General features: G+C 53.5%; 1 protein-coding gene across 1 annotated transcript; it reads right to left on the bottom strand.

Moving 5' to 3' along the window:
* Positions 1-571: 571 nt before the first annotated feature.
* LRRC45 (leucine rich repeat containing 45) lies at positions 572-27,987 on the bottom strand. Its single transcript, XM_038742854.1, has 18 exons — positions 27,902-27,987; positions 25,555-25,921; positions 22,366-22,427; positions 21,707-21,777; positions 19,524-19,702; positions 17,430-17,558; positions 14,987-15,099; positions 13,191-13,249; positions 12,962-13,039; positions 10,971-11,106; positions 8,853-8,930; positions 7,361-7,472; positions 5,830-5,900; positions 4,408-4,500; positions 4,032-4,124; positions 3,239-3,412; positions 2,992-3,139; positions 572-867 (listed from the first exon to the last, which is right to left on the bottom strand). The coding sequence occupies exons 2-18, from the start codon at positions 25,769-25,771 to the stop codon at positions 671-673; spliced, it is 2,010 nt and encodes a 669-aa protein (XP_038598782.1). The 5' UTR covers positions 25,772-25,921; positions 27,902-27,987; the 3' UTR covers positions 572-670.

Raw genomic sequence — 27,987 nt, 5'->3', positions numbered from 1 at the left:
CCCAGCCCCTCCACACTCTGTCACCGGAGGACCTCCCCCCGCTCCAACACGGACCCCCGTCCGGCCTCCCAGGCCTGTGGGAGGGGAGCTGAGTTTCACCTGAGTTTTGGGGAGCTCTGCTCTTTGGTGGTTGTGTATTTTCCCCCACCGGTCTGCTTTAAGGCACATGATTATCTGGGGTTGGCCGGCATCTAGAAGGGGAGAACGGAGCGCAGCGGGCTACGGCTCGGCCGGCATCTAGTAGGTCCAGGAGGGGAGACTGGAGCCCGGTGGGCTACGGCTCACCAATCTGGGCCGGCCCTCGGGGTTCCCACCCGCATCGTGACCGCCGGCCCGGGCGTGGGAGTGAAGCGGGGGTACCCCCGGCCCGGTGGTCCGATGGGCCAGTGGGCTACGGGCTGACTGAGGCATCTGCTGGAAATCCGCCACGGTGACAATTCGGGCCTTCCTTTCCAAACAATCCATCTTCTCCCCGCCTATCGGAGGGGGCGAGCCGACACGGTGGGCTTCACCTCAGCAGTCCCCCCCTCAAATCTCCTTACCAGAGAGGTTTCCGAGACCCCCCCCCCCGTCGTCAGCAAGGGGACGAGATGCTCTGGGGAGGAGAGCGGGCCGCCTCCGCCTCCCGCCCCGTTCTCCCCGGGGCTCCCTCTCTCCTGCTGGGACCCCGTCATTTTCGGAGGCCGAGGGTCCCGAGGGGAGACCCCTGCACGTAAGCCATGACGGCGGTGTGCAGGAGGCTGGCTCTCTGGGCCTCCTCTTCCCGCAGCCGGGAGAACTCGGCCTCCTTCAGCCGGAGTTTCTCCCGGAGGGACACGCTCTCGCTCTCTCTGTCCAGCAGTGCTTCGCGGTGGCTGTTTGACATCACTGTAGGGCAAGAAAAAGCTCCGAGTGAGGGGGGCTTCTCCCTCCATCCATCGCATTTAGTGAGCGCTTACTGCGCCCTGAGCGCCGTACTGAGCGCTTGGGAGAGGACGCTACAACAGAGGCGGCAGCCACGGTTCTAGCCCGGGGGGCCGGAAGGATTCTCGTCGCCACGGGACTTCTGGTGCGGAGAACGGCAAGACGGACCGTCGGCGATGATAATTTTTTTTGTTAATGGTGTTTGACAAGCGCTCAGTACGGGCCAGGCACTGTACTAAGCGCCGGGGGAGACACGAGACACTAGATCGTCAGTTCCCGTCCCACACGGGGCTCACGGTCTTAATTCCCGTTTTACAGATGAGGCAACTGAGGCCCAGAGCAGTGAAGTGACTCGCCCAACTTCACCCGGTGGGATTAGAACCCAGGTCCTTATGGCTCCCAAGCCTGTGTTCCATCCGCTAGGCCACTCTGCTGTTTGCGAAGTGCTTTCCCTCTAGACTGTAAGCTCGTTGTGGGCAGGGAATGTATCTATTGCGGTGTCCAAGCGCTTAGGACAGTGCTCTGCACGCAGTCAGTGCTCAGGAAACTGGACTGACCGATCTATGCCAAGCGCGGGGTTAGAAGAGATACAATCGGATCAAAACACCATCCCTTTCCCGCATGGGGTTTATACTCGACAAGGGAAGGCAGGTGTCCCGTTACTCGAATGAGGAAACCGAGGCCCAGAGGTCATAAAAATAATAATTGTGGTAATTTAGTAAGCGCTTCCTCTGTTCTAAGCACTGGTAGATCCGGGCTGATCGATTTGGACACGGTCCCTGTCCCACGTGGGGCTCACGGTCTTCATCCCCATTTTACAGATAACGGAGGGCCAGAGAATCAATCAATCGTATTTATTGAGCGCTTACTATGTGCAGAGCACTGTACTAAGCGCTTGGGAAGTACAAATTGGCAACATATAGAGACAGTCCCTACCCAACAGTGGGCTCACAGTCTAAAAGAGAAGTGAAGTGAAGTGACTTGCCCAAGGTCACACAGCAGACGCGGTGGAGCCCGGATTGGAACCCATGTCCTCTGACGCCCAGGCCCGAGCTCCTTCCGCTAGGCCGCCCCGATCCTCGGCCTCGCGCCTGGTCCTCCCGCAGAGAAGCGGTGTGGCCCAGTGGTGAGAGCCCGGGCGTCGGACCACCTAGGTTCTCTTCCCGGCTCCGCCACTCACCTGCTGCTGGGTGACCTTGGATAAGTCACTTCACTGGGCCTCAGTTCCCTCAACGGGGCTTCAATCCCTCTTCTCCCTCCTACTTAGACTGTGAGTCCCGTGTGGGAGGGAGACCGTGTCTGTCCGACCTGATGATCTTCTTTCTACCCGTGTTTAATACAGCGCTTGGCACGTAGTAAGTGCTTGGGAGTCACAGGTCATGGGTTCAAACCCCAGCTCCGCCAAATCGTTCAATCGCATTTATTGAGCGCTTATTGTGTGCAGAGCACTGTACTAATCAATCGATCGATCGCATTTATTGAGCGCTTACTGTGTGCAGAGCACACAGTAGTCCAAGTTGGCAACATCTAGAGACGGCCCCTACCCAACAGTGGGCTCACAGTCTAGAAGGGGGAGACAGAGAACAAAACGAAACAGATTAACAGAATAAAATAGAATATGTACAAGTAAAATAGAGTAATAAATACGTACAAACATATATAGAGCTGTGTGACTTTGGGCAAGTCACTTCCCTTCTCTGGGCCTCAGTCCCCTCATCTGTAAAATGGGGATTGAGTGCGAGCCCCACGTGGGGCAACCTGATCACCTTGTATCCCCCCAGCGCTTAGAACGGCGCTTTGCCCGTAGTAAGCGCTTAACAAATACCATCATTATTATCAACTAATACCATAAAAAGAAAAAACTGGCAAGGGCCAAACTTTGACCAGGGGCTGGGCTTTTCCGGGTTAACGTGTGACCTCAGGCAGGTCGCTTGGCGTCTCTGGGCTTCGGTTCCCTCATCCGTGCAACGGGGACTGAGACCGCGAGCCCCACGTGGGACGGGGACCGTGTCCGACCCGATCTGCCGGGATGGGAGCCGGGAATCCCCGAGGGGAGAGGGAAAAGGAGGGAGGGGGAGCGGCCCGGACCTTTCAGCTGCCTCTCCAGAGCAGCGATCTTCTCCTTCAACCCTTCCTGCGCCGCCCGCTCGGCCTCCAGGTGCCCCATCTGCTCCTGCAGCGCGACTCGCACCTGGTTCACCTCGGCCACCTTCTCCCGCTCCTTGTCGCTCAGCTCCTACGGCCGGGGCAGGAGGGCAGAGTCGGCAGGAGGGGGAGGCTGGGGGCGCGGGGGTTCCCGGCCGGGCCGCGGGACGAGGCGGGGCCCCCCGAATACCTGCTGCAGCAGGTTGAGCTGACGTCTCCAGCTGTCCTCCTGCAGGCTGAGGTGGCGGGCCTGGGCCTGGGCCTGGTCCACAGCCTGCTTCTGTTGGAGGCAGCAGGCCTGGGCCTGATCCCGGGCCTCGCCCAGGAGCCGCACCTTCTCCTCCAGGTGAGCCAGTCGCTGTTGCTGCCCACGGAGAGACGCGGGAGGGAACGGTTCCAGGAGCCGGAGGCGCCGTCCCTCCGCCGGGGTGACGTCTCCCACCTCGGCCCGGCCTGCACGCTTCGCCCCTCTGACGCTCACCACCTCACCGAACCTCCGTCTCGGCTCTCTCGCCCGCGGTCGCGCCTCTGGCCCGGACCGCCCTCCCTCCTCGGATCCGCCAGACAGTGCCTCTCCCACCCCTTCGGGGCCTCACTGAAAGCCCGTCTCCTCCAAGAGGCCTTACCTGACTGCGCCCTCCTTTCCTCTTCTCCCGCTCCCTTTCATCATCCCCCATCCCGGCCCCACCCTGCTTACATCCCTATCCATCATTTATTTCTTTCTATTCACGCCCGTCTCCCCCTCTAGACCGTCAGCTGGTTGTGGGCAGGGAATGGGTCTCTTTATTGCTCTACTGTCCTTTCCCAAGTCCTTAGTAGGGTGCTGCGCGCCCGGTAAGCGCTCCATATATATGATAGACTGACTGACTGGGGGATGGACCCAAAAAAGGCCATTTCCCCGCATGCCTGGACGCGCTCCAGTCCCCCGCCAAGCCCCCCAGTGTCCCCGACGTCCGGGGCCGGCTCTCTCCCCCCGGAAGTACCTCCTCCAGACGGGCTTGGTTTCTGGCCTTCACCAGCTCCTCCTCCGCCCGGCCCCTCTCGGACATCAGCGCTGCTTTGGCGACACTCAGCTCCTGCTCAGACCCCAAGGCGGGCGGTTTCGGCCCGTCCCGTCCCACCCCGGCCCTCCTGCTTCCGACGGCCGCCCACGCCAGGCCTCTGCCCGCCCGCTGGCACATGTTCCAGCCTTCTGGGTGATCTCCAGAGAGCCGGCGCGCTCTGACAACGGGAGTGTGTTTGGAGGGAGCGGGCGGTTGGGAGGACAGGGAAGCAGAGGCCTGGTCTCCTCCCGCCGTCGGTGGGCAGACCAGATGCGGGGAGGGGGCGGCGCGTGACCCGAAGAGGACCCGTCCTCACCTCCTCCAGGGAGATCCTCACGGCCTCCAGCCTCTGGACCCTCTCCTGCAGGGCCCGCTCGGCCTCCTCCGTGTGACGGGTCACTTGAGCCACCTGCCCGACCCGACGAACGCAACGCTCAGTCGCTCGGGCAGAAACTCCTCACCCTGGGCTTCAAGGCTGTCCATCACCTCGCCCCCTCCTCCCTCCCCTCCCTTCTGTCCTTCTCCAGCCCAGCCCGCACCCTCCGCTCCTCCACCGCTCACCTCCTCACTGTACCTCGTTCTCGCCTGTCCCGCCATCGACCCCCGGCCCACGTCCTCCCCCGGGCCTGGAATGCCCCCAATCCCTCTGCCCATCCGCCAAGCTAGCTCTCTTCCTCCCTTCAAGGCCCTGCTGAGAGCTCACCTCCTCCAGGAGGCCTTCCCAGACTGAGCCCCTTCCTTCCTCTCCCCCTCGTCCCCCTCTCCATCCCCCCATCTTACCTCCTTCCCTTCCCCACAGCACCTGTATATATGTATATATGTTTGTACATATTTTTTTACTCTATTTATTTATTCTATTTGTACATATCTATTCTATTTATTTTATTTTGTTAGTATGTTTGGTTTTGTTCTCTGTCTCCCCCTTTTAGACTGTGAGCCCACTGTTGGGTAGGGACTGTCTCTAGATGTTGCCAATTTGTACTTCCCAAGCGCTTAGTACAGTGCTCTGCACATAGTAAGCGCTCAATAAATACGATTGATAATGATGATGATTGAGCGTGTACTGTGTACAGAACTCCGGACTGAGCGAACGATAAACGGACACGTTCCCTGCCCGCAACGAGCTTACGGTCTGTGGGGGGGGCGGGCCTCGTCCGAGAAACTTGCCCGCTGCCCACGCTGGCTCTGGGGTGACCGGAGACCTCCCGCGTGACCTCCAGCATCACAACGGGCGGTAGCGTGGGCACAGCATGGACTAAAGCACTGGATTTTAGGCTGTGAGCCCACTGTTGGGTAGGGACTGTCTCTATATGTTGCCAATTTATACTTCCCAAGCGCTTAGTACAGTGCTCTGCACATAGTAAGCGCTCAATAAATACGATTGATGATGATGATGATGATGAAAATTCCAGTTTACGGGCGGGGGTCGTACCCATTATAAGTTTGGTTCGGAAGCAGTGCGGCCTAATGGTTAGAGCCTGAGGGCCAGAAAGTCCTGAACTCTCCGCCGTTCACCTGCTGCGACTTGCCCGCTTCGCTTTGTTTCTCTGGACCTCAGTTCCCTCATCCGTAAAATGGGGATACAGACAGTGAGCCCCAAATGGAACAGGGACTGCGTCCAACCCGATCTGCTTGTAGCCACCCCAGCGCTTCGTTCAGCGCCAGGCACATAGTACGCGCTTAAACGCCGCGATCATTATTATTAAAGGCCGCGGGGCGACCAAAGACAACCTCTCACCTCCTTCAGCCTCAAGTTCTCCGCCTCCTCCAGGCCCTGCTTGAATCTCTTCTTCTCTGCTTCCAGGTGCTCTGGAGGCCCAAAGGATCAATCAATCAATCACATTTATTGAGCGCTTACTGTATGCAGAGCACTGTACTAAGCGCTTGGGAAGTACAAGTTGGCAACATATAGAGACAGTCCCTACCCAACAGTGGGCTTAACCCGGATTTCCCTGACCGCCAAATCCCCCCACCCCTCCGGACCCCCAAATCCCCCAACCCCGCAGCAGCGTCCGGCAGAACCCATGCACTCCCCCTTTACCTTTAAAAAACCAAAAACCAGTTTTATTTCTTCCGGTGGGAATATTTAAAAGACGGCTGCCGGCTAATAATGATGATGGTATTTGTTATATGTATATATGTTTATACATATTTATTACTCTAATTATTTATTTATTTTACTTGTACCTATCTATTCTATTTATTTGATTTTGTTAATATGTTTCGTTTGGTTCTCTGTCTCCCCCTTCTAGACTGTGAGCCTACTGTTGGGTAGGGACCGTCTCTGTATGTTGCCAACTTGGACTTCCCATCATCATCATCATCATCATCAATCGTATTTATTGAGCGCTTACTATGTGCAGAGCACTGTACTAAGCACTTGGGAAGTACAAATTGGCAACATATAGAGACAGTCCCTACCCAACAGTGGGCTCACAGTCTAAAAGCGCTTAGTACAGTGCTCTGCACACAGTAAGCGCTCAATAAATACGATTGATTGATTAATACGACTGACTACCGGATGGTAACAAGGGGCCCAGGCAGCCTGGGCTTCGATGCCCCGATTCCCGCCCCAGCCCCGGCCCCGCTCCTTCCTTACCTCCTTCCCTTCCCCACAGCACCTGTATATATGTATATATGTTTGTACATATTTATTACTCTATTTATTTATTTATTTAACTTGTACCTATCTATTCTATTTATTTTATTTTCTTAGTATGTTTGGTTTTGTTCTCTGTCTCCCCCTTCTAGACTGTGAGCCCACTGTTGGGTAGGGACTGTCTCTATATGTTGCCAGCTTGTACTTCCCAAGCGCTTAGTACAGTGCTCTGCACACAGTAAGCGCTCAATAAATACGATTGATTGATTGATAAATACGACTGACTACCGGATGGTAACAAGGGGCCCAGGCAGCCTGGGCTTCGATGCCCCGATTCCCGCCCCAGCCCCAGCCCCCCTCCTTCCTCCCTGCCTTACCCCCTTCCCTTCCCCACAGCACCTGTACATATGTATATATGTTTGTACATATATATTACTCTATTTATTTATTTTACTTGTACCTATCTATTCTATTGATTTTATTTTGTTAATATGTTTAGTTTTGTTCTCTATCTCCCCCTTCTAGACTGTGAGCCTGCCGTTGGGTAGGGACCGTCTCTAGATGTTGCCAACTTGTAGTTCCCAAGCGCTTGGTACAGTGCTCTGCACACAGTAAGCGCTCAATAAATACGATTGATTGATTGATTGATTGATTGGCCCGGGGCCGTCACCTTGGGCCTGGGCCAGCCGAAGCTTCAGGTTGGCCGTGGTGTGGGTCAGTTCCTCTTTGGTCTGGAACAGCAGTTCCTGCTGGGCTTTGCTCCGTCCCTCCAGCTCGTCCACCTGGAAGTCCAGAGAAGCAGCGGGGCTCAGTGGAAAGAGCCCGGGCTTTGGAGTCAGAGGTCACGGGTTCCAATCCCGGCTCTGCCAATTAGCTGGGTGACTCTGGGCGAGCCACGTCACTTCCCCGGGCCTCAGTTCCCTCATCTGGAAAATGGGGATGAAGACTGGGAGCCCACTGAGGGACAACCTGATCACCTTGTAACCTCCCCAGAACTTAGAACAGGGCTTGGCACACAGTAAGCGCTTAATAAATGCCATTATTATTACTGTTAAGTCCGGGCCCGGGGGGAGGCTGGCGCTTACTGTGTGCAGAGCACTGTACTAAGCGCTTGGGAAGTACAAGTTGGCAACATATAGAGACGGTCCCTACCCAACAGCGGGCTCACAGTCTAGAAGACACGACCGAATGAATGGATTCATTCATTCAATTGTATTTATTGAGTGCTTACTGTGTGCAGAGCACTGTACTAAGCACTTGGGAAGTACAAGTTGGCAACATATAGAGATGGTCCCTACCCAACAGCGGGCTCACAGCCTAGAAGATATGACCGAATGGATTCATTCATTCATTCATTCAACTGTATTTATTTAGCGCTTACTGTGTGCAGAGCACTGTACTAAGCGCTTGGGAAGTACAAGTTGGCAACATATAGAGACGGTCCCTACCCAACAGTGGGCTCACAGTCTAGAAGATACGACCGAATGAATGGATGATGACGTGTTTACTGTGCGCCGAACTCTGTACTAAGCGCTGGGGTACAGACCAGATAGATCAGGTCAGACAGTCCCTGTCGATCCACATGGGGCCCGCATTCGAAGTAAGAGGGGAAAAAGAGGTATCATCCCCATTTTACAGATGATGAAACTGAGGGCTAGAAAAGTCAAGTGCCTCGCCCAAGGTCACCTGGCAGGCAAGTGGCAGAGCTGGGATAATAATAATAATAATAATAATAACTTTTAGACTGTGAGTCCACTGTTGGGTAGGGACTGTCTCTATATGTTGCCAATTTGTACTTCCCAAGCGCTTAGTACAGTGCTCTGCACATAGCGCTCAATAAATACGATTGATGATGATGATGATGATAATGATGATGGCATTTATTAAGCGCTTACTATGTGCACTGTTCTAAGCGCTGGGGAGGTTACAAGGTGATCAGGTTGTCCCAGGCGGGGGGGCTCACATTTCCCAGATGAGGGAACTGAGGCCCAGAGAAGTGAAGCGACTCGCCCAAAGTCACCCAGCTGACAACTGGCGGGGCCAGGATTTGAACCCGGGACCTCTGACTCCAAAGCCCGGGCTCTTTCCACTGAGCCCACAGATCGGAACGTAGGTCCCCCGGCTTCCAGGCCGCCCAGTCGTTGCTCCCAAATTCCCCTCACCTGGTTCCTGAGAAGCAGATTTTTTTCAGCTGCCGCTGCCAAATCCTGGAGGAGTCCTGATTCCCGCTCGGCCGCCCCCTTGGAGGAAGGCGGGACGGGAATGACGAGGGGATTTGTTAGGCGCTTACTATGTGCCAGGTAATGACGAGGGGATTTGTTAGGCGCTTACTATGTGCCAAGCACCGTTCTACGACTAGGGTAGACAACCAAGTTAATCCCGATGGACCCGGTCCCTGCCCCACGTGGGGCTCACGGCCTTAATACCAGCGTGAATCAGTGGAAAGAGCCCGGGCTCGGGAGTCGGAGGTCATGGGTTCAAATCCCGGCTCCGCCAATTGTCAGCTGGGTGACTTTGGGCGAGTCACTCAACTGCTCTGTGCCTCAGTGACCTCATCTGTAAAATGGGGATTAAGATTGTGAGCCCCATGTGGGCCAACCTGATCACCTCGTATCCTCCCCGGCGCTTAGAACAGTGCTTTGCACATAGTAAGCGCTTAACAAATACCAAAATTATTATTATTATTATTATTATTAATCCCCATTTTCCAGAGGAGGGAACCGAGGCCCAGAAGTGAATAATAATAATAATGGCATTTATTAAGCGCTTACTATGTGCAAAGCACCGTTCTAAGCGCTGGGGAGGGTACAAGGAGATCAGGTTGTCCCACGTGGGGCTGACAGTCTTCATCCCCATTTTACAGATGAGGGAACTGAGGCTCAGAGAAGTTAAGCGGCTTGCCCAAGGTCACACGGCAGACGTGTGGCACAGCCGGGATTCGAACCCATGACCTCTGACTCGAAAGCCCGGGCTCTTCTCCACTGAGCCACGCACAGTCACTTGGCAGATCAGTGGCGGAGGCGGGATGAGAAGCCGCGTCCTCCGACCACGCACCCGGCCGGGGCTCTATTCCTGGGCCTCCCACCCCCGACTTCCCGGCTCTCCCAAACCGCGGGCTCTGCCTCGGCTCCCGGGAATGCTGCTCAGAGAGGCTCACCTCTTCCCGCTTCCTGGTGCTCACTAAATTCCCCAGCCCCGGCCTCCCGACCCCTCCGGGAGAGAAGACGCTTAGACGAGCGGCTAGAGCCTGAGAATTGGAGACATGGGTCGTGGGTTCTAATCCCAGTTCTGCCACTTCATCATCAATCGTATTTATTAATAATAATAATGATGGGATTGATTAAGCGCTTACTATGTGCAAAGCACTGTTCTAAGCGCTGGGGAGGTGACAAGGTGATCAGGTTGTCCCACGGGGGGCTCACAGTCTTCATCCCCATTTTACAGATGAGGGAACTGAGGCTCAGAGAAGTGAAGTGACTTGCCCAAGGTCACACAGCAGACATGTGGCGGAGTGGGGATTCGAACCCCTGACCTCTGACTCCAAAGCCCGGGCTCTTTCCACTGAGCCACGCTGCTTTATCGAGCGCTTACTGTGTGCAGAGCACTGTACTTGTCTGCTGGGTGACCCTAGGTAAGTCGCTTCACCTCTCTGGGCCTCAGTTCTCTCATCTGTCAAATGGGGAACGGGACTGTGTCCAACCTGATTAGCCTGTATATATATATATATATATATATATATGATGGCATTTGTTAAGCACTTACTATGCGCAAAGCACTGTTCTAAGCGCTGGGGAGGACACAAAGCGATCAGATCGTCCCCCGTGGGGCTCCCAGTCTTCATCCCCATTTTTCAGATGAGGTCACTGAGGCCCAGGGAAGTGAAGTGACTCGCCCCAAGTCGCACAGCTGACAGTTGGCGGAGCCGGCATTTGAACCCGGGACCTCGGCTCTTTCCACTGGGCCACCCCAGCGCTTAGGACAGTGGCCGGCACGTAGTAAGCGCTTAACAATCAATCAATCAATCATATTTATTGAGCGCTTACTATGTGCAGAGCACTGGACTAAGCGCTTGGGAAGTACAAATTGGCAACATATAGAGACAGTCCCTACCCAACATTGGGCTCACAGTCTAAAAATAACAAATACCACGATTATTATTCCGGTAGTTGCCCCTCTCCGGTGCCGGTGGGACGGGCTGGTCTGTTCCCGCTTTGGTGGTGCTCAGTAAGTTCCCCAGCCCGGACCTTCCCTTCCCCACAGGGGCCTCGGATTCCGCCCACCTGCCGCTCCAGCTTCAGCTCCTGGGAGTGCCGCTCCGAGAGGCTCGCCTGGTCCCGCTCGGAGGCGCTCAGTAAGTCCCCCAAGTCCCGCAGCTTCTGCTCCGACAGGGTCAGGGCGGCCTCGGTCATCCGCAACCTGCGGGGCAGCGGAAAAAATGGGGCGCCTGAGCCATGTGTATTCTCCACCCGGCGGTTGCTTAATCAAGAGCCCGGGCTTGGCAGTCGGAGGACCTGGGTTCTAATCCCACTCGTCCTCCGCGTGACCTTGGGCGAGCCGTTTAGCTTCTCTGGGCTTCGCTTACCCCATCTGTAAAATGGGGATGGAGACTGCGAGCCCCACGGGAGACAGGGACTGCGTCCCACCCGATTTGCTTGGATCCATCGCGGCGCTGAGCACATAGTAGGCGCTTGACAAATATCATAATTATTATCATCGTTAAGCCACTTAATTTCTCTGGGCCTCCGTTACTTCATCTGGAAAACGGGGATGGAGCTTTGCACAGAGTAAGCGCTTAATAAATGCCGTTATTATTATTATTATTCTATTCTCTGGGCCTCAGTGACCTCATCTGTCAAATGGGGAGGAAGACTGTGAGCCCCATGTGGGGCAACCTGATCACCTTGTATCCTCCCCAGCTCTTAGAACAGTGCTTTGCACATAGTAAGCGCTTAACAAATGCCACTATTATTATTATTACTATATTCTCTGGGCCTCAGTGACCTCATCTGACAAATGGGGATGAAGACTGTGAACCCCATGTGGGGCAACCTGATCACCTTGTATCCTCCCCAGCTCTTAGAACAGTGCTTTGCACATAGTAAGCGCTTAACAAATGCCATTATTATTATTATTATTATTATTCTATTCTCTGGGCCTCAGTGACCTCATCTGTCAAATGGGGATGAAGGCTGTGAGCCCCATGTGGGGCAACCTGATCACCTTGTATCCTCCCCAGCTCTTAGAACAGTGCTTTCCACATAGTAAGCGCTTAATAAATGCCCTTATTATTATTATTATTCTATTCTCTGGGCCTCAGTGACCTCATCTGTCAAATGGGGATGAAGACTGGGAGCCCCACATGGGCCAACCTGATCACCTTGTATCCTCCCCAGCGCTTAGAACAGTGCATTGCACATAGTAAGCGCTTAACAAATGCCACTATTATTATTATTATTATATTATCTGGGCCTCAGTGACCTCAACTGTCAAATGGGGATGAAGACTGGGAGCCCCACGTGGGACAACCTGATCGCCTTGCATCCCCCCCGCGCTTAGAACGGTGCTTTGCACATAGTAAGCGCTTAACAAATGCCATCATTATTTACGGGGATGGAGACTGGGAGTACCACGTGGGCAGGGACTGTGACTGACTCAATTATCTTGTGTCTACCCCAGTGCTTAGCACAGTGCCCGGCACCCAGGCGCCCCACAATTACTGCCCCGCAGGGGCGGGGCTGGCGCAGCGGACAGAGGCCGTGCCCGGCCTTCCCTCCTTACTTTGGGCAAGTCACCTCACTTCTCGGGGCCTCAGTTTCCTCCCCCGTAAAATGGGGATGAAGACGGTGAGCCCCGCGATTACCCGACTGCCCTGTATCAACCCCGGCGCTAAGTACGGTGCCTGGCACAAAGTAAGCGCCTAACGAATTACTCTACTTATTACTCTATTTATTTTACTAGTACATATTTACTATTCTATTTATTTTGTTAATGATGTGCACACTCTGCACACAGTAAGCGCTCAGTAAGTACGATTGAATGAATCTAGCTTTATTCCTATTTATTCTGATGACTTGACACGCGTCCACATGTTTTGTTTCGTTGTCCGTCTCCCCCTTCTAGCCTGTGAGCCCGTTGTTGGGTCGGGACCGTCTCTATCTGTTGCCGACTTGTACTCCCCAAGCGCTTAGTCCAGGGCTCTGCACACAGTAAGCGCTCAATAAATACGACTGAATGAGTGAATGGATGCCACAATTATTATGATTCTTCTTACTTGGCCTTGAGAGAGTTGGTGATGGAGTGTCGCTCGTCCAGGGCCTCCTGGAGCTGGTCCACACGCCCTGCCCAGGACCTGGGGAGAACAGGGGGAGGAGGAGGAAGAGGAGGAAGAGGAGGAAGAGGAGGAAGAGGAGGAGGAGCTGAGTGAGCCCAGATCCCCCCCTGCCCCAAGGGAGCCCGGGAAGCAGCCACCCTAATTCCCAGCTGCCCTTGCTCTGTCCAACCTGTTGCTTCGGCCTAGTTCATCCCTTTGCTTGTCAATCGTCTCCATCAAGTCCAGGAACTGGGGGTGAAACACACAAGAACGGCATCAGGGCCTGGGCAGGCTGGGGAAGGGAGGAGGAGGAAGAGGAGGAGGAGGAGGAGAAGGAGGAGGAAGAGGAAGAAAAGGAGGAGGAATAGGAGGAGGAGGAAGAGAAGGAGGAGGCGGGGGAGGAGGAGAAGAGGAGGAGGAAGAAGAGGAGGAAGAGAAGGAGGAGAAGGAGGAGGAGGGGAAGAGGAGGAGGAGGAAGAAGAGAGGGAAGAGGAGGAGGAGGAGGAGAAGAAGGAAAAGAAGGAGGAGAAAGAAAAGGAGGAGGAGAGGAAAAGGAGGAGGAGGAGAAGAGAAGGAGGAGGAGGAGAAGAGGAGGAAAAGGAGGAGGAGGAAGAGAAGGAAGAGGAGAAGAGGAGGAAAAGGAGGAGGAGGAAGACGAGGAGGAGGAAGAGGAGGAGGAGGAGGAAAAGGTGGAGGAGGAGGAAGAGGAGGAGAAGAGGAGGAGGAAGAGGAGGAAGAGGAGGAGGAGGAGGAAAAGGAGGAGGAGGAGGAGGTGGAGGAGGAGGAAGAGGAGGAGAAGAGGAGGAGGAAGAGGAGGAGGAGGAGGAAAAGGAGGAGGAGGAGGAGGTGGAGGAGGAGGAAGAGGAGGAGAAGAGGAGGAGGAAGAGGAGGAGGAGGAGGAAAAGGAGGAGGAGGAGGAGGAGGAGGAGCAGGAGGAGGAAAAGAAGAGGAAAAGGAGGAGGAGAAAGAAAAGAAGGAGGAGAAGAGGAGGAAGAGGAGGAAAAGGAGGAGGAGGAGGAAGAGGAGGAAAAGGAGGAGGAGGAACAGGAGGAGTGTAGCGCTCAATAAATACGATTGATTGAGGAGGAGGAGCAGGAGGAGGAGGAAGAGGAGGAAAAGGAGGAGGAGAAGGAAGAGGAGGGGAAGAGGAGGAGGAGGGGAAGGAGGGGGAGGAGGAGGAGGTGCAGACAGCTCACTGGTTCAGGGTTACGGCAGTGGGTGAAGAAGAGCATGGCATAATGGATAGAGCCCGGGCCTGGGAGGCCGAAGGACCTGGGCTCGAATCCCGGCTCTGCCGCCAGTCTGCTGTGTGACCCTGAGCAAGTCACTTCACTTCTCTGGCCCTCAGGTCCCTCGTCGGTAAAATGGGAATGGAGTCTGTGAGCCCCACCTGGGACAGGGACCGTGTCCAACCCCATTTGCTTGTCTCCACCCCGGAGCTTAGTACGGTGCCTGGCACGTAGTAAGAGCTTAACAAGTACCACAATTATTATTTTGAGCAGCTTCGGCAGAAAGGGGTTCAGGGTCGGCGGGGGGCGGGGACCCCCAAGAGGTGGCTGGCTTCTGGGGGGCTCTCTTCCTCCCTTCAAGGCCCTGCTGAGAGCTCACCTCCTCCAGGAGGCCTTCCCACACTGAGCCCCTCCCTTCCTCTCCCCCTCGTCCCCCTCTCCATCCCCCCCCCATCTTACCTCCTTCCCTTCCCCACAGCACCTGTATACATGTATATATGTTTGTACATATTTATTACTCTATTTATTTATCTTACTTGTACATATCTATTCTATTTATTTTATTTTGTTAGTATGTTTGGTTTTGTTCTCTGCCTCCCCGTTTTAGACCGTGAGCCCACTGTTGGGTAGGGACTGTCTCTAGATGTTGCCAATTTGTACTTCCCAAGCGCTTAGTCCAGGGCTCTGCACATAGTAAGCGCTCAATAAATACGATTGATGATGATGGGGGGACTCGGGGCGGGGGTCGTCCGCTCACCTGCTTGGCTTTCTCCTCCTTGAGGCTGCGCACCTCTCTGCTGAGGACCCGGGTGCGAATCTGCTTCTCACGCAAGGCCCCCAGCCGGTCCTCATTGTGCCCGGTGGCCTGTTCTGCCGGGGGGCAGGGGGGGCAACGGCGGCGTTGGCCAGGGCGGACTGGGCAACGGTGCCCACCCGCCGGGCAGCCACATCCCCGCGCCCCGACGCGCTGACCCCGCCGTCGCCTCCCAGGACGGGCCCCGATGGCTGGCGGGGTGGCACAGGGGTCGCCTCACTGGACGGCTCGATGTTGCCGGAGGGCGACCCGACTGGGGGGCAGATTCATATAAAATTAATAAGAATTAATCCCGGCTCCGCCAATTGTCCGCTGTGTGACTTTGGGCAAGTCACTTCACTTCTCTGTGCCTCAGTTCCCTCAGCTGTCAAATGGGGATGAAGACTGTGAGCCCCCCCCGTGGGACAACCTGATCACCTTGTAACCTCCTCAGTGCTTAGAACAGGGCTTTGCACATAGTAAGCGCTTAATAAATGCCATTATTGTTAATAATAATACTCCGTCTCAGCCCCTGTGAGCGGGTAGAGTGGGGTGGGGAGAAGGAATTGTCATCCTTATTTTTTTTTTTAATGGTATCTGTTATGCTCCCACTATGTGCCAAGCATTGAGGAAGATATGGGGTCAGGTTGGCCTGTGACCTGACCCCAATATGTCTAAGCAGAGGGTGGCTTTGCGGTATTTTTTTTTTAAAAAAGAATGATATTTGCTAACTGCTCACTATGTCCCAGGCGCAGTGTGGCTCAGTGGAAAGAGCCCGGGCTTTGGAGTCAAAATGTCATGGGTTCAAATCCCAGCCCCGCCAATTGTCTGCTGTGTGACTTCACAAAAGTCACTTAACCTCTCTGAGCCTCAGTTACCTCATCCGTAAAATGGGGGTTAATAATAATAATAATGATGGCATTTATTAAGCGCTTACTATGTGCCAAGCACTGTTCTAAGCGCTGGGGAGGTTACAAGGTGATCAGGTTGTCCCACGGGGGGCTCACAGACTTAATCCCCATTTTAAGACTGCAAGTCACTTCTTCACTTCTCTGAGCTTCAGTTCCCTCATCTGGAAAATGGGGATGAAGACTGGGAGCCCCCCGTGGGACAACCCGATCACCTTGTAACCTCCCCAGCGCTTATAACAGTGCTTGGCACATAATAAACGCTCTGTCTGTTTCTCTGCCCCCTCTCTGTTTCTCTGTTTCTCTTGTTTCTTTTAGACTGTGAGCCCACTGTTGGGTAGGGACTGTCTCTATATGTTGCCAACTTGTACTTCCCAAGCGCTTAGTACAGTGCTCTGCACACAGTAAGCGCTCAATAAATACGATTGATTGATTGATTGATTGACTGTGAGCCCCTCAGCAACCTGATTACCTTGTATCCTCCCCAGTGCTCAGAACAGTGCTTTGCACATAGTAAGCGCTTAATAAATGCCATTATTATTATTAAGCACAGGGATAGACATGAGCTATAATCAGGTTGGACACGGTCCCGGTCCCAAGTGGGGCTCACAGACTTAATCCCCATTTTCCAGAGGAAGGAACTGAGGCCCAGAGAAGTGAAGTGACTGGCCCAAGGTCACACAGCAGACAAATGGTGGTGCCAGGATTCGAACCCACATCCTTCTGAGTCCCAAGGCCCCTGCTCTTATCCACTAGGCTGCGTTGCTTAGCTTTGGTAACGTCTGTATGGAGGAATCCCACCCAACTGGGCGACGTTAGCGAAGCTTTTGTCCTCCTGTTCTCATGCTTGTTCTGAGAGAAAAAAAAGTATGTTTGGGGCCCAGACAGAAGGACCCAGGACTGAGAGGGATCTGGGTTCTAATCCCGGCTCCGCTGCCTGTCTCCCGTGTGACCTTTTAGCCGAGTCACTTGGCTTCCCTGGGCCTCAGTTTCCTCATCTGGAAAACGGGGGTGAGGCCTGTGAGCCCCACTGTGGGACAGGGATCGTATCCAACCTGATCCAGCGCTTAGTACAGTGCTTTACACATAGTAAGCGCTTAATAAATGCCATCATTATTATTATCATTATCTACCCCAGCGCTTGATACGGTGCCTGACGCCAAGAAAGCGCTTAACAGGTACCCTAAAAAATAATAATAATAAAATGACAATACCCTCTCGCCACCCCACTCTACCTGCTCACACACAGACGGGCCTGGGACTCAGAAGGACCTGGGTTCTAATCCCGTCCCTGGTGTACCTAGTGAGCGTCTAATAGCCTTAAAAAAAAAAAATTAGATGACAAATCCCTCTCGCCACCCCACTCTACCCGCTCGCAGAGAGGGAGAGATGGGTGGAGGGAAGGACGGAGGGGCCCTCCGTCGAGCGCCCCGAGGGTCGGGGCTGCCGTGTTGGGGGGCGGGGGTCTCCCTGGGGGTCCCGTGGGCCCCCGTCCTCACCCAGGGTTGCCAGGACGTCGCCGGGGATGTTGTTTCCGGCGAGCTCCAGCCGGCGCAGCGTCCGGTTGGCGGGCAGGCCGCGAGCCAGTGCCCGCCCTCCCAGGAGGCCCATGTTGTTCCAGCGCAGATCTGAGGGGGGGGGGAGATGTCACGTCAAGCGCTCAGTCCAGTGCTCTGCACACAGTAAGCGCTCAATAAATACGACTGGATGAATGAACGACCTGGGGCCTCGCGTTCCCGTCGCCCTCGGTGGGGACGGACGGACGACCGCGCTACCCAGGACCCCCCCGGTGCCTCCCATTCTAGACTGTGAGCCCGCTGTTGGGTAGGGACTGTCTCTATATGTTGCCAACTTGGACTTCCCAAGCGCTTAGTACAGTGCTCTGCACACCGTAAGCGCTCAATAAATTGAATGAATGAATGAATTCCCATCACCCTCGGAGAGAACGGACAGGCAGACGGACGACCGCGCTACCCAGAACCCCCCGGGGCCCCGCCAGCCGCCAATTCCCCCCCCACTTCATCCCTCCCCACCCAAGGACAGCCAAGGGTCCCGGGGAGACGGGTGGGCTTGGGGCTGGGGGCAGCGCCCCTCTTTCCACCACCCCAAAGCCGGCTCTGGGGGCTCTCGTACATCCCCAGCAGCGTGGCTCAGTGGAAGGAGCCCGGGCTCTGGAGTCAGAGGTCTCGGGTTCAAATCCCGGCTTCGCCAACTTTTAGCTGTGTGATTTGGGGCAAGTCACTTAAATTCCCTGTGCCTCAGTTACCTCATCTGTAAAATGGGGGTTAAAAAGTGCAGGGGGGGATACAAGGTGATCAGGTTGTTCCCTGGGGGGCTCCCAGTCTTCATCCCCATTTTACAGATGAGGTCACTGAGGCCCAGAGAATATAATAATAATAATGGCATTTGCTAAGCGCTCACTATGTGCAAAGCACTGTTCTAAACACTGGGGAGGATACAAGGTGATCAGGTTGCCCCACATGGGGCTCACAGTCTTCATCCCCATTTGACAGATGAGGTCACTGAGGCCCAGAGAATAGAATAATAATAATAATAATGGCATTTGTTAAGCGCTTACTATGTGCAAAGCACTGTTCTAAGTGCTGGGGAGGATACAAGGTGATCAGGTTGTCCCCCGTGGGGCTCCCAGTCTTCATCCCCATCTTACAGATGAGGTCACTGAGGCCCAGAGAATAGAATAATAATAATAATGGCATTTGTTAAGCACTTACTATGTGCAAAGCACTGTTCTAAGCACTGAGGAGGATACAAGGTGATCAGGTTGTCCCACGTGGGGCTCACAGTCTTCATCCCCATTTGACAGGTCACTGAGGCCCAGAGAATATAATGATAATAATAATAATAATGGTATTTGTTAAGTGCTTACTATGTGCAAAGCACTGTTCTAAGTGCTGGGGAGGATACAAGGTGATCAGGTTGTCCCACATGGGGCTCACAGTCTTCATCCCCATTTTCCAGATGAGGTCACTGAGGCCCAGAGAATAGAATAATAATAATGGCATCTGTTAAGTGCTTACTATGTGCAAAGCACTGTTCTAAGCGCTGGGGAGAATACAAGGTGATCAGGTTGTCCCCCGTGGGGCTCCCAGTCTTCATCCCCATTTTCCAGATGAGGAAACCAAGGCCCAGAGAAGTGAAGTGACTTGCCCAAAGTCACCCAGCTGACAAGTAGATTAGAACCCATTTAGACCTTTTAGACTGTGAGCCCACTGTTGGGTAGGGACCGTCTCTACATGTTGCCAACTTGTACTTCCCAAGCGCTTAGTACAGTGCTCTGCACACAGTAAGCGCTCAATAAATACGATCGATGATGATGATGATGACCCCTGGCTCTAGCCACCGAGCCACGCTGCTTCTCTACTTAATCTTTAGACTGTGAGCCCGCTGTCGGGTAGGGACCGTCTCTAGACGTTGCCAACTTGGACTTCCCAAGCGCTTAGTCCGGTGCTCTGCACCCAGGAAGCGCTCAATAAATACGATTGATGGATCGATTGATTAATCCATTGATTAATCCAGCGTTCCGCGTCCGGTAGATGCGAGCGACTGAGCGGAGGGAGGACGAGGCAGGTTACCGAGCTCCTGCAGGCGGGAGTTGGCTCTGAGGGCCGCGGCCAGGGCTTCTGCTCCTCTGTGGTCGATCTGGTTATTTCGGAGGTCCAGCCGCTGCAGGGCCTGGTTGGCCCCCAGGCCCCCGCAAAACGCCGAGAAACCTTCTTCCCACGTCCCCAGGTTGTTCCATTCTAGAGTCAGGCTGACAGACCCGGGGGTCGTAATTATTATTATTATTAATCATTATTATTAATAATAATGGCAATTATTAAGCGCTTACTATGTGCAAAGCACCGTTCTAAGCGCTGGGGAATTTCCAAGGTGATCAGGCTGTCCCACGGGGGGCTCCCAGTCTTAATCCCCATTTGACAGATGAGGAAACCGAGGGCTGGAAAAGGCAAGTGCCTCGCCCGAGGTCACCCGGCAGGCAAGTGGCAGAGCCGGGATAATAATAATGATGATGGCGTCTATTAAGCGCTTACTATGTGCAAAGCCCTGTTCGAAGCGCTGGGGAGGTTACAAGGTGATCAGGTTGTACCGGGGTGGGGGTGGGGGGTGGGGGGCTCACATTTCCCAGATGAGGGAACCGAGGCCCAAAGAAGTGAAGTGACTTCATCATCATCATCAATCGTATTTATTGAGCGCTTACTATGTGCAGAGCACTGGACTAAGCGCTTGGGAAGTACAAATTGGCAACATACAGAGACAGTCCCTACCCAACAGTGGGCTCACAGTCTAAAAGGGGGAGACAGAGAACAAAACCAAACATACTAACAAAATAAAATAAATAGATTAGATATGTACAAGTAGAATAAATAGAGTAATAAATATGTTCATATTTATTGAATGAATATGAATGAATGAATGAGCCCACTGTTGGGTAGGGACCGTCTCTCTATGTTGCCAACTTGTACTTCCCAAGCGCTTAGTACAGTGCTCTGCACACAGTAAGCGCTCAATAAATACGAATGAATGGATGAATGAATGAATGAACTGGGGTGCCCCCTCGCTCCGCACTCAGCCCTCATTCATTCATTCAATTGTATTTATGAGCGCTTACTGTGTGCAGAGCACTGTACCAAGCGCCTGGGAAGTATAAGTTGGTGACACATAGAGACGGTCCCTACCCAACAACGGGCTCACAGTCTAATAATAATAATAATTTGAACCCATGGCCTCTGATTCCCAAGCCCGGGCTCTTTCCACGGAGCCACGCTGCTTCTCTAAGCAGCTGTGTGACTCCCGCGGGATCACAGCCGAGCCGGGGGCCGTCCTGCGGGATGTCTTCCTCCTCGATCCAGAACCTGTCGGGATTTCCGCCTCCCCCCGGGAGACCGGAATCCCCTCGCGGGCAGGGATGAGACCCACCGGACTCCCCCGGGTGCGTACTCAGTGCTCCCCACCCTCCGGGCGCTCAATCCATAGCACCGATAGACCCTCCCAGATGGGGAAGGTCACTTCACTTCTCCGGGCCCCAGTTACCCCATCTGCAAAATGGGGGTGAAGACCGGGAGCCCCACGTGGGACAACCTGATCACCTTTTCTTTCACTCATTCAATCGTACTTACTGAGCGCTTACTATAATAATAATAATGGCACTTATTAAGCGCATACTATGTGCAAAGCACTGTTCTAAGTGCTGGGGAGGTTACAAGGTGATCAAGTTGTCCCAAGGGGCTCACAGCCTTAATCCGCATTTTCCAGACGAGGGAACTGAGGCCCAGAGAAGTGAAGTGACTTGTCCAAAGTCACACAGCTGACAAGTGGCGGGGCCGGGATTTGAACCCCTGACCTCTGACTCCAAAGCCCGGGCTCTTTCCATTGAGCCACGCTGCTTCTCTTCTTCTTCACGCTTCTTCTTCTTACCATGTGCAGAGCACCGGACTAAGCGCTCGGGAAGTACAAATCGTCAACCTCTGCTGAGAAGCAGCGTGGCTCGGTGGAAAAGAGCCCAGGCTTTGGCGCCAGAGGTCATGGGTTCAAATCCCGACCCCACCAATTAGCTGTGTGACTTTGGGCAAGTCACTTCACTTCTCTGGGCCTCAGGGAGCTCATCTGGAAAATGGGGGTGAAGACTGGGAGCCCCCCGCCGGGGGACAACTTGATCACCTTGTGACCTCCCCAGCGCTTAGGACGGTGCTTTACACATGGTAAGCCCTTAATAAACACCATCGTTATTGTTATTATTTTTATTATTATTGATTACCTCTGGATGGCCTTGTTCTGTCGGAGGAGTTTGCCCAGGGCCTCGGCTCCCACGGCCCGCAGGTTGTTGCCCTGAGCCGGACACGGAGGAGCGTGAGAGGCCGCCGGGGCGGGGGGCTGCCAGCCTTGCCCCCCGCCACCGCTCCCTCTCCCGCGGGGTAACGGCTGAGCCGGGGGCCGTCATGAGGGTCGTCTTCCTCTTCGATCCGGAACCCATCGGGATTCCTGCCTCCCCTCACCGGGAGACCGGAATCCCCTCGCGGGTAGGGATGAGAACCCATCGGGATTCCTGCCTCCCCCCCCCGGGAGACTGGAATCCCCTCGCAGGCAGGGATGAGAACCCATCAGGATTCCTGCCTCCCCTCCGGGAGACCGGAATCGCCTCGCGGGCAGGGATGAGAACCCATCGGGATTCCTCCCTCCCCCCCGGGAGACCGGAATCCCCTCGCAGGCAGGGATGAGACCCACCGGACTCCCCCGGGTGCGTATTCAGTGCTCCCCACCCTCCGGGCGCTCAATCCATAGCTCCGATAGACCCTCCCAGATGGGGGAGCGGGGTGGGAAGCGTCGAGGCCCGGGACTCAGGAGGACCTGGGTTCTCGCCCCGGCTCTGCTGTGTGGCCCTGGGCCAGTCGCTCTACCTCTCTGGGCCCGGCTCACCTTCAAATCCAGAGACCGGACCGCCGTGTTGGAGCAAAGTCCGTGGAGTAGCAGCTTCGCCCCTGCAAGAAATGAGGGCCGGGGGTTTCCCGGGGAACGTGGGGAGGGGACCCACCGGAGTCTCGGCCCCCCAAGAGGTCGCCCCTTCGTCGGTCCCCTCGGCCCTGGGTCCAGGAAGCGGCGCAGACTAGTAGACACAGCCCGGACCCGGGAGTCCGAAGGAACCGGGTTCTAATCCCCCCACCTTCTAACAATAATAATGATAGCATTTATTAAGCACTTACTATGTGGCAAGCACTGTTCTAAGCGCTGGGGAGCTTACAAGGTGATCGGGTGGTCCCACGGTTGGGGGCTCACAGTCTTAATCCCCATTTTACAGACGAGGTCACTGAGGCGCAGAGAAGTGGCTTGCCCAAAGTCACACAGCTGATGTGGCGGAGCCGGGATTTGAACCCATGGCCTCTGACTCCAAAGCCCGGGCTCTTGCCACTGAGCCACGCCGCTTCTAGACTGTGAGCCCGTTGTGGGCAGGGACTGTCTCTCTTTGTTGCCAAACTGTACTGTCCAAGCGCTTAGTACAGTGCTCTGCACACACAAAGCGCTCAATAACGACGATCGAATGAATGGCAACTAGGCCTCTCTGCTTCTCAGCGGTGGTCTCGGTTCTCTCTGTCCCTGGCCCCAAGGACCTCTGGGTTCTTCGTCCATTCACTCGAAGGTACTTATTGGGCGCTTACTGTGTACAGAGCACTGTACTAAGGGCTTGGGAGAGTCCGATCTAACACTAAACAGACACATTCCCTGCCCACGACCAGCTTCCGGTCTCCATGCGTTCAGATCCCGGCTTCGTCACTTGTCAGCAGTGTGACATAGTAAGCGCTTAACAAATGCCATCATTATTATTATTATTATTACTTTGGGCAAGTCCCTTCACTTCTCTATGCCTCAGTTACCTCATCTGTCAAATGGGGATTAAGACTGTGAGCCCCCCTGGGAACAACCTGATCACCTTGTAACTTCCCCAGCGCTTAAAACAGTGCTTTGCACATAGCAAGCGCTTAATGAATGCCATCATTATTATTATTATTCTCTGTGCCTCAGTTCCCTCATCTGTCAAATGGGGATGAAGACTGTGAGCCCCACGTGGGACTCCCGCCCCCCACCACTTTGGTCCATAGCAGCATGGCTTAGTGGCTTAATCTCAGGGTCGTGGGTCGCTTCTAGCCTGTGAGCCCACTGTTGGGTAGGGACCGTCTCTATATGTTGCCAACTTGGACTTCCCGAGCGCTTAGTACAGTGCTCTTTTAGACTGTGAGCCCACTGTTGGGTAGGGACTGTCTCCATATGTTGTCAATTTGTACTTCCCAAGCGCTTAGTACAGTGCTCTGCACACAGTAAGCGCTCAATAAATACAAATGATTGATCGATTGCTCTGCACACAGTAAGTGCTCAATAAATACGATTGATTGACTGATTGATGACCTGATCACCTTGTAACCTCCCCAGCGCTTAAAACACTCATTCATTCATTCAATCGTATTTATTGAGCGCTTCCTGCGTGCAGAGCACTGGACTAAGCACTTGGGAAGTCCAAGTTGGCAACATAGAGAGACAGTCCCTACCCAACAGCGGGCTCACAGTCTAAAAGGGGGAGACAGAGAACAAAAGCAAACATACTAACAAAATAAAAGAAACAGAATAAATATCTACAAGCAAAATAGAGTAATAAATATGTACAAACATATATACACATATTCATTCATTTATTCATTCATTCAATCGTATTTATTGAGCTGTCTCCCCCTTTTAGACTGTGAGCCCACTATTGGGTAGGGACTGTCTCTATATGTTGCCAAATTGTACTTCCCAAGCGCTTAGTACAGTGCTCTGCACACAGTAAGCGCTCAATAAATACGATTGATGATGATGATGACTGAGCGCTGACTGTGTGCAGAGCACTGGACCATAGTAAGCGCCTAATAAATGCCATTATTATTGTTATTATTTAGAAAAAGGGATTCTGGGAGCGGTACCCCCATGCAGGGAGTCCCCCCTCAGGGCACCCACCCTCTTCGCTCAGCATGCGGTCAATCAATCAATCAATCGTATTTATTGAGCGCTTACTGTGTGCAGAGCACTGGACTAAGCGCTTGGGAAGTGCAATCAATCAATCGTATTTATTAAGCGCTTACTGTGTGCAGAGCACTGGACTAAGCGCTTGGGAAGTACAATCAATCAATCAATCGTATTTATTGAGCGCTTACTGTGTGCAGAGCACTGGACTAAGCACTTGGGAAGTACAAGCTGGCAACATCTAGAGACGGTCCCTACCCAACAGTGGGCTCACAGTCTAGAAGGGGGAGACAGATGACAAAACCAAAGATACTAACAAAATAAAATAAATAGATTAGATATGTACAAGCAAAACAAATAAATAGAGTAATAAATATGTACAAACACATATACAGGTGCTGTGGGGAAGGGAAGGAGGTAAGATGAGGGGGATCAATCAATCAATCGTATTTATTGAGCGCTTACTGTGTGCAGAGCACTAGTCGCTCAGCGAGATCTTGGCAATCCGGACTTCGTGCTGCAGGAGTCTCCCCAGGGCTTCAATCGTATTTATTGAGCGCTGACTGTATGCAGAGCACTGGGCCAAGCTGGCACATAGTAAGCGCTTAATAAATCATCATCATCATCATCATCAATCGTATTTATTGAGCACTTACTGTGTGCAGAGCACTGGACTAAGCGCTTGGGAAGTCCAAGTTGGCAACATATAGAGACAGTCCCTACCCACCAGTGGGCTCATAGTCTAAAAGGGGGAGACAGAGAACAAAACCAAACATACTAACAAAATAAAATAAATAGAATAGATATGTACAAGTAAAATAAATAGAGTAATAAATATGTACAAACACATACACATATATACAGGTGCTGTGGAGAAGGGAAGGAGGTAAGATGGGGGGGATGGAGAGGGGGACAAGGGGGAGAGGAAGGAAGGGGCTCAGTGTGGGAAGGCCTCCTGGAGGAGGTGAGCTCTCAGCAGGGCCTTGAAGGGAGGAAGAGAGCTAGCTTGGCGGATGGGCAGAGGGACTGGGGGCATTCCAACCCCGGGGGATGCCGTTATTATTTAGAAAAAGGGAGCCTGGGAGCGGCGCTTCCACGCAGGGAGGAGGCACCCACCCTCTTCGCTCAGCATGCAGTCGCTCAGCGAGATCTCGGCAATCCGGACCTCGTGCCGCAGGAGCGTCCCCAGGGCCTCGCAGGTGGCCGCGGACAGGCTCTGGGCGGCCAGGTTGAGCCGGCCGCGCCGATGGTCCAGCCGGTCGAGGACGGCCTCCTGGGGCTCGGCCCCGCTCTCCTCACAGAGCCGCGCGTACGAGCGCCGCAGCTCCTCCATCGTCTCCCCCGCGGTCCTCGGCGCCAGGGGACGGAGCCCCGGGGGTTCGGAGACCCGCCGCCCCGGAGAGGACGGGGACACGCCAAACGTCCGGCCGGGCCCGGCTCTCTGGGATCACGGGGCGCTCCCGAACTTCCAGCCCTCAGCGGCCTGTCAATCAATCAAACGATCAAATTCATTAGTAATGATAACAGTCATAACTGCGGGCTCCATCCCCCCATCTTCCCTCCTTCCTTTTTTTTTTTTTAATGGCATTTATTAAGCGCTTACTACGTGCGAAGCACTGTCCTAAGCGCTGGGGAGGTTACAAGGGTGATCAGGTTGTCCCACGGGGGGCTCACAGTCTTCATCCCCATTTTACGGATGAGGGAAAAGTTAAGTGACTTGCCCAAAGTTACGCAGCTGACAGTTGGCGGAGCCGAAATTTGAACCCATGACCTCCGGCTCCAAAGCCCGTTACCCTTTCCACTGAGCCACGCTGCTTCCCTTCCCCACAGCACCTGTATATATGTATGCATGTTTGCACATATTTATTTATTTTACTTGTACATATCTATTCTATTTATTTTATTTTGTTAGTATGTTTGGTTTTGTTCTCTGTCTCCCCCTTCTAGACTGTGAGCCCACTGTTGGGTAGGGACTGTCTCTAGATGTTGCCAATTTGTACTTCCCAAGCGCTTAGTACAGTGCTCTGCACATAGTAAGCGCTCAATAAATATGATTGATGATAATCACTCTATGTATTTATTTATTTTACTTGTACATATCTATTCTATTTATTTTATTTTGTTAATATGCTTGGTTTTGTTCTCTGTCTCCCCCTTCTAGACTGTGAGCCCACTGTTGGGTAGGGACCATCTCTAGATGTTGCCAATTTGTACTTCCCAAGCGCTTAGTCCAGTGCTCTGCACATAGTAAGCGCTCAATAAATACAATTGATGATGATTACTCTATTTATTTATCTTACTTGTACCTATCTATTCTATTTATTTTATTTGGTTAGTATGTTTGGTTTTGTTCTCTGTCTCCCCCTTTTAGACTGTGAGCCCACTGTTGGGTAGGGACTGTCTCTCTATGTTGCCAATTTGTACTTCCCAAGCGCTTAGTACAGTGCTCTGCACATAGTAAGCGCTCAATAAATACGATTGATGAGGATGATCCCCATTTTACAAATGAGAGAACTGAGACCTAGAGAAGTGAAGTGACTTGCCCAAAGTCACACGGCTGACAAGTGGCAGAGCCAGGACCAGGTACGTAGTAAGCGCTTAATAAATACCACAATTATTATTATTCTCGGTGCCTCAGCTCCCTCATCTGGAAAATGGGGATGGGAGCCCTGTTTCTCCCTCCTTCATGGACTGAGAGCCCCATCTGGGACCCGATGAACCTGTATCTTAACCCCAGCGCTTAGTACAGTGCCTGGCACGTAATAAGCGCTTAATAAATACCACAATTATCATTACTCTCGGTGCCTCAGTTCCCTCATCTGGAAAATGGGGATGGGAGCCCTGTTTCTCCCTCCTTCACGGACTGAGCGCCCCATGTGGGACCTGATGACCCTGTACCTTAACCCCAGCGCTTAGTACAGTGCCTGGCACGTAGTAAGCGCTTAATAAACACCACAATTATTATTATTCTGGGTGCCTCAGTTCCCTCATCTGGAAAATGGGGATGGGAGCCCTGTTTCTCCCTCCTTCATGGACTGAGAGCCTCATGTGGGACCTGATGAACCTGTACCTTAACCCCAGCGCTTAGTACAGTGTCTGGCACGTAATAAGCGCTTAATAAATACCACAATTATTATTACTCTAGGTGCCTCAGTTCCCTCATCTGGAAAATGGGGATGGGAGCTTTGTTTCTCCCTCCTTCATGGACTGAGCTCCCCATGTGGGACCTGATGACCCTGTATCTTAACCCCAGCGCTTAGTACAGTGCCTGGCACGTAGTAAGCGCTTAATAAATACCACAATTATTGTTATTCTCGGTGCCTCAGTTCCCTCATCTGGAAAATGGGGATGAGAGCCCTGTTTCTCCCTCCTTCATGGACTTAGAGCCCCATGTGGGACCTGATGACCCTGTATCTTAACCCCAGCGCTTAGTACAGTGCCTGGCACGTAGTAATCGCCTCACCAAGAGCAGGATTGGAGATTCCCATTCCCGGCGGGTGAATGTGGGAAGCCGCCTCAGAAACCTCCGCCGCCGTAACCAGGAAGAGG

Source organism: Tachyglossus aculeatus, unplaced genomic scaffold, assembly GCF_015852505.1.
Source record: "Tachyglossus aculeatus isolate mTacAcu1 unplaced genomic scaffold, mTacAcu1.pri scaffold_1_arrow_ctg1, whole genome shotgun sequence".
Taxonomy (NCBI): domain Eukaryota; kingdom Metazoa; phylum Chordata; class Mammalia; order Monotremata; family Tachyglossidae; genus Tachyglossus; species Tachyglossus aculeatus.
This window is presented reverse-complemented; position numbering and strand designations above follow the sequence as displayed.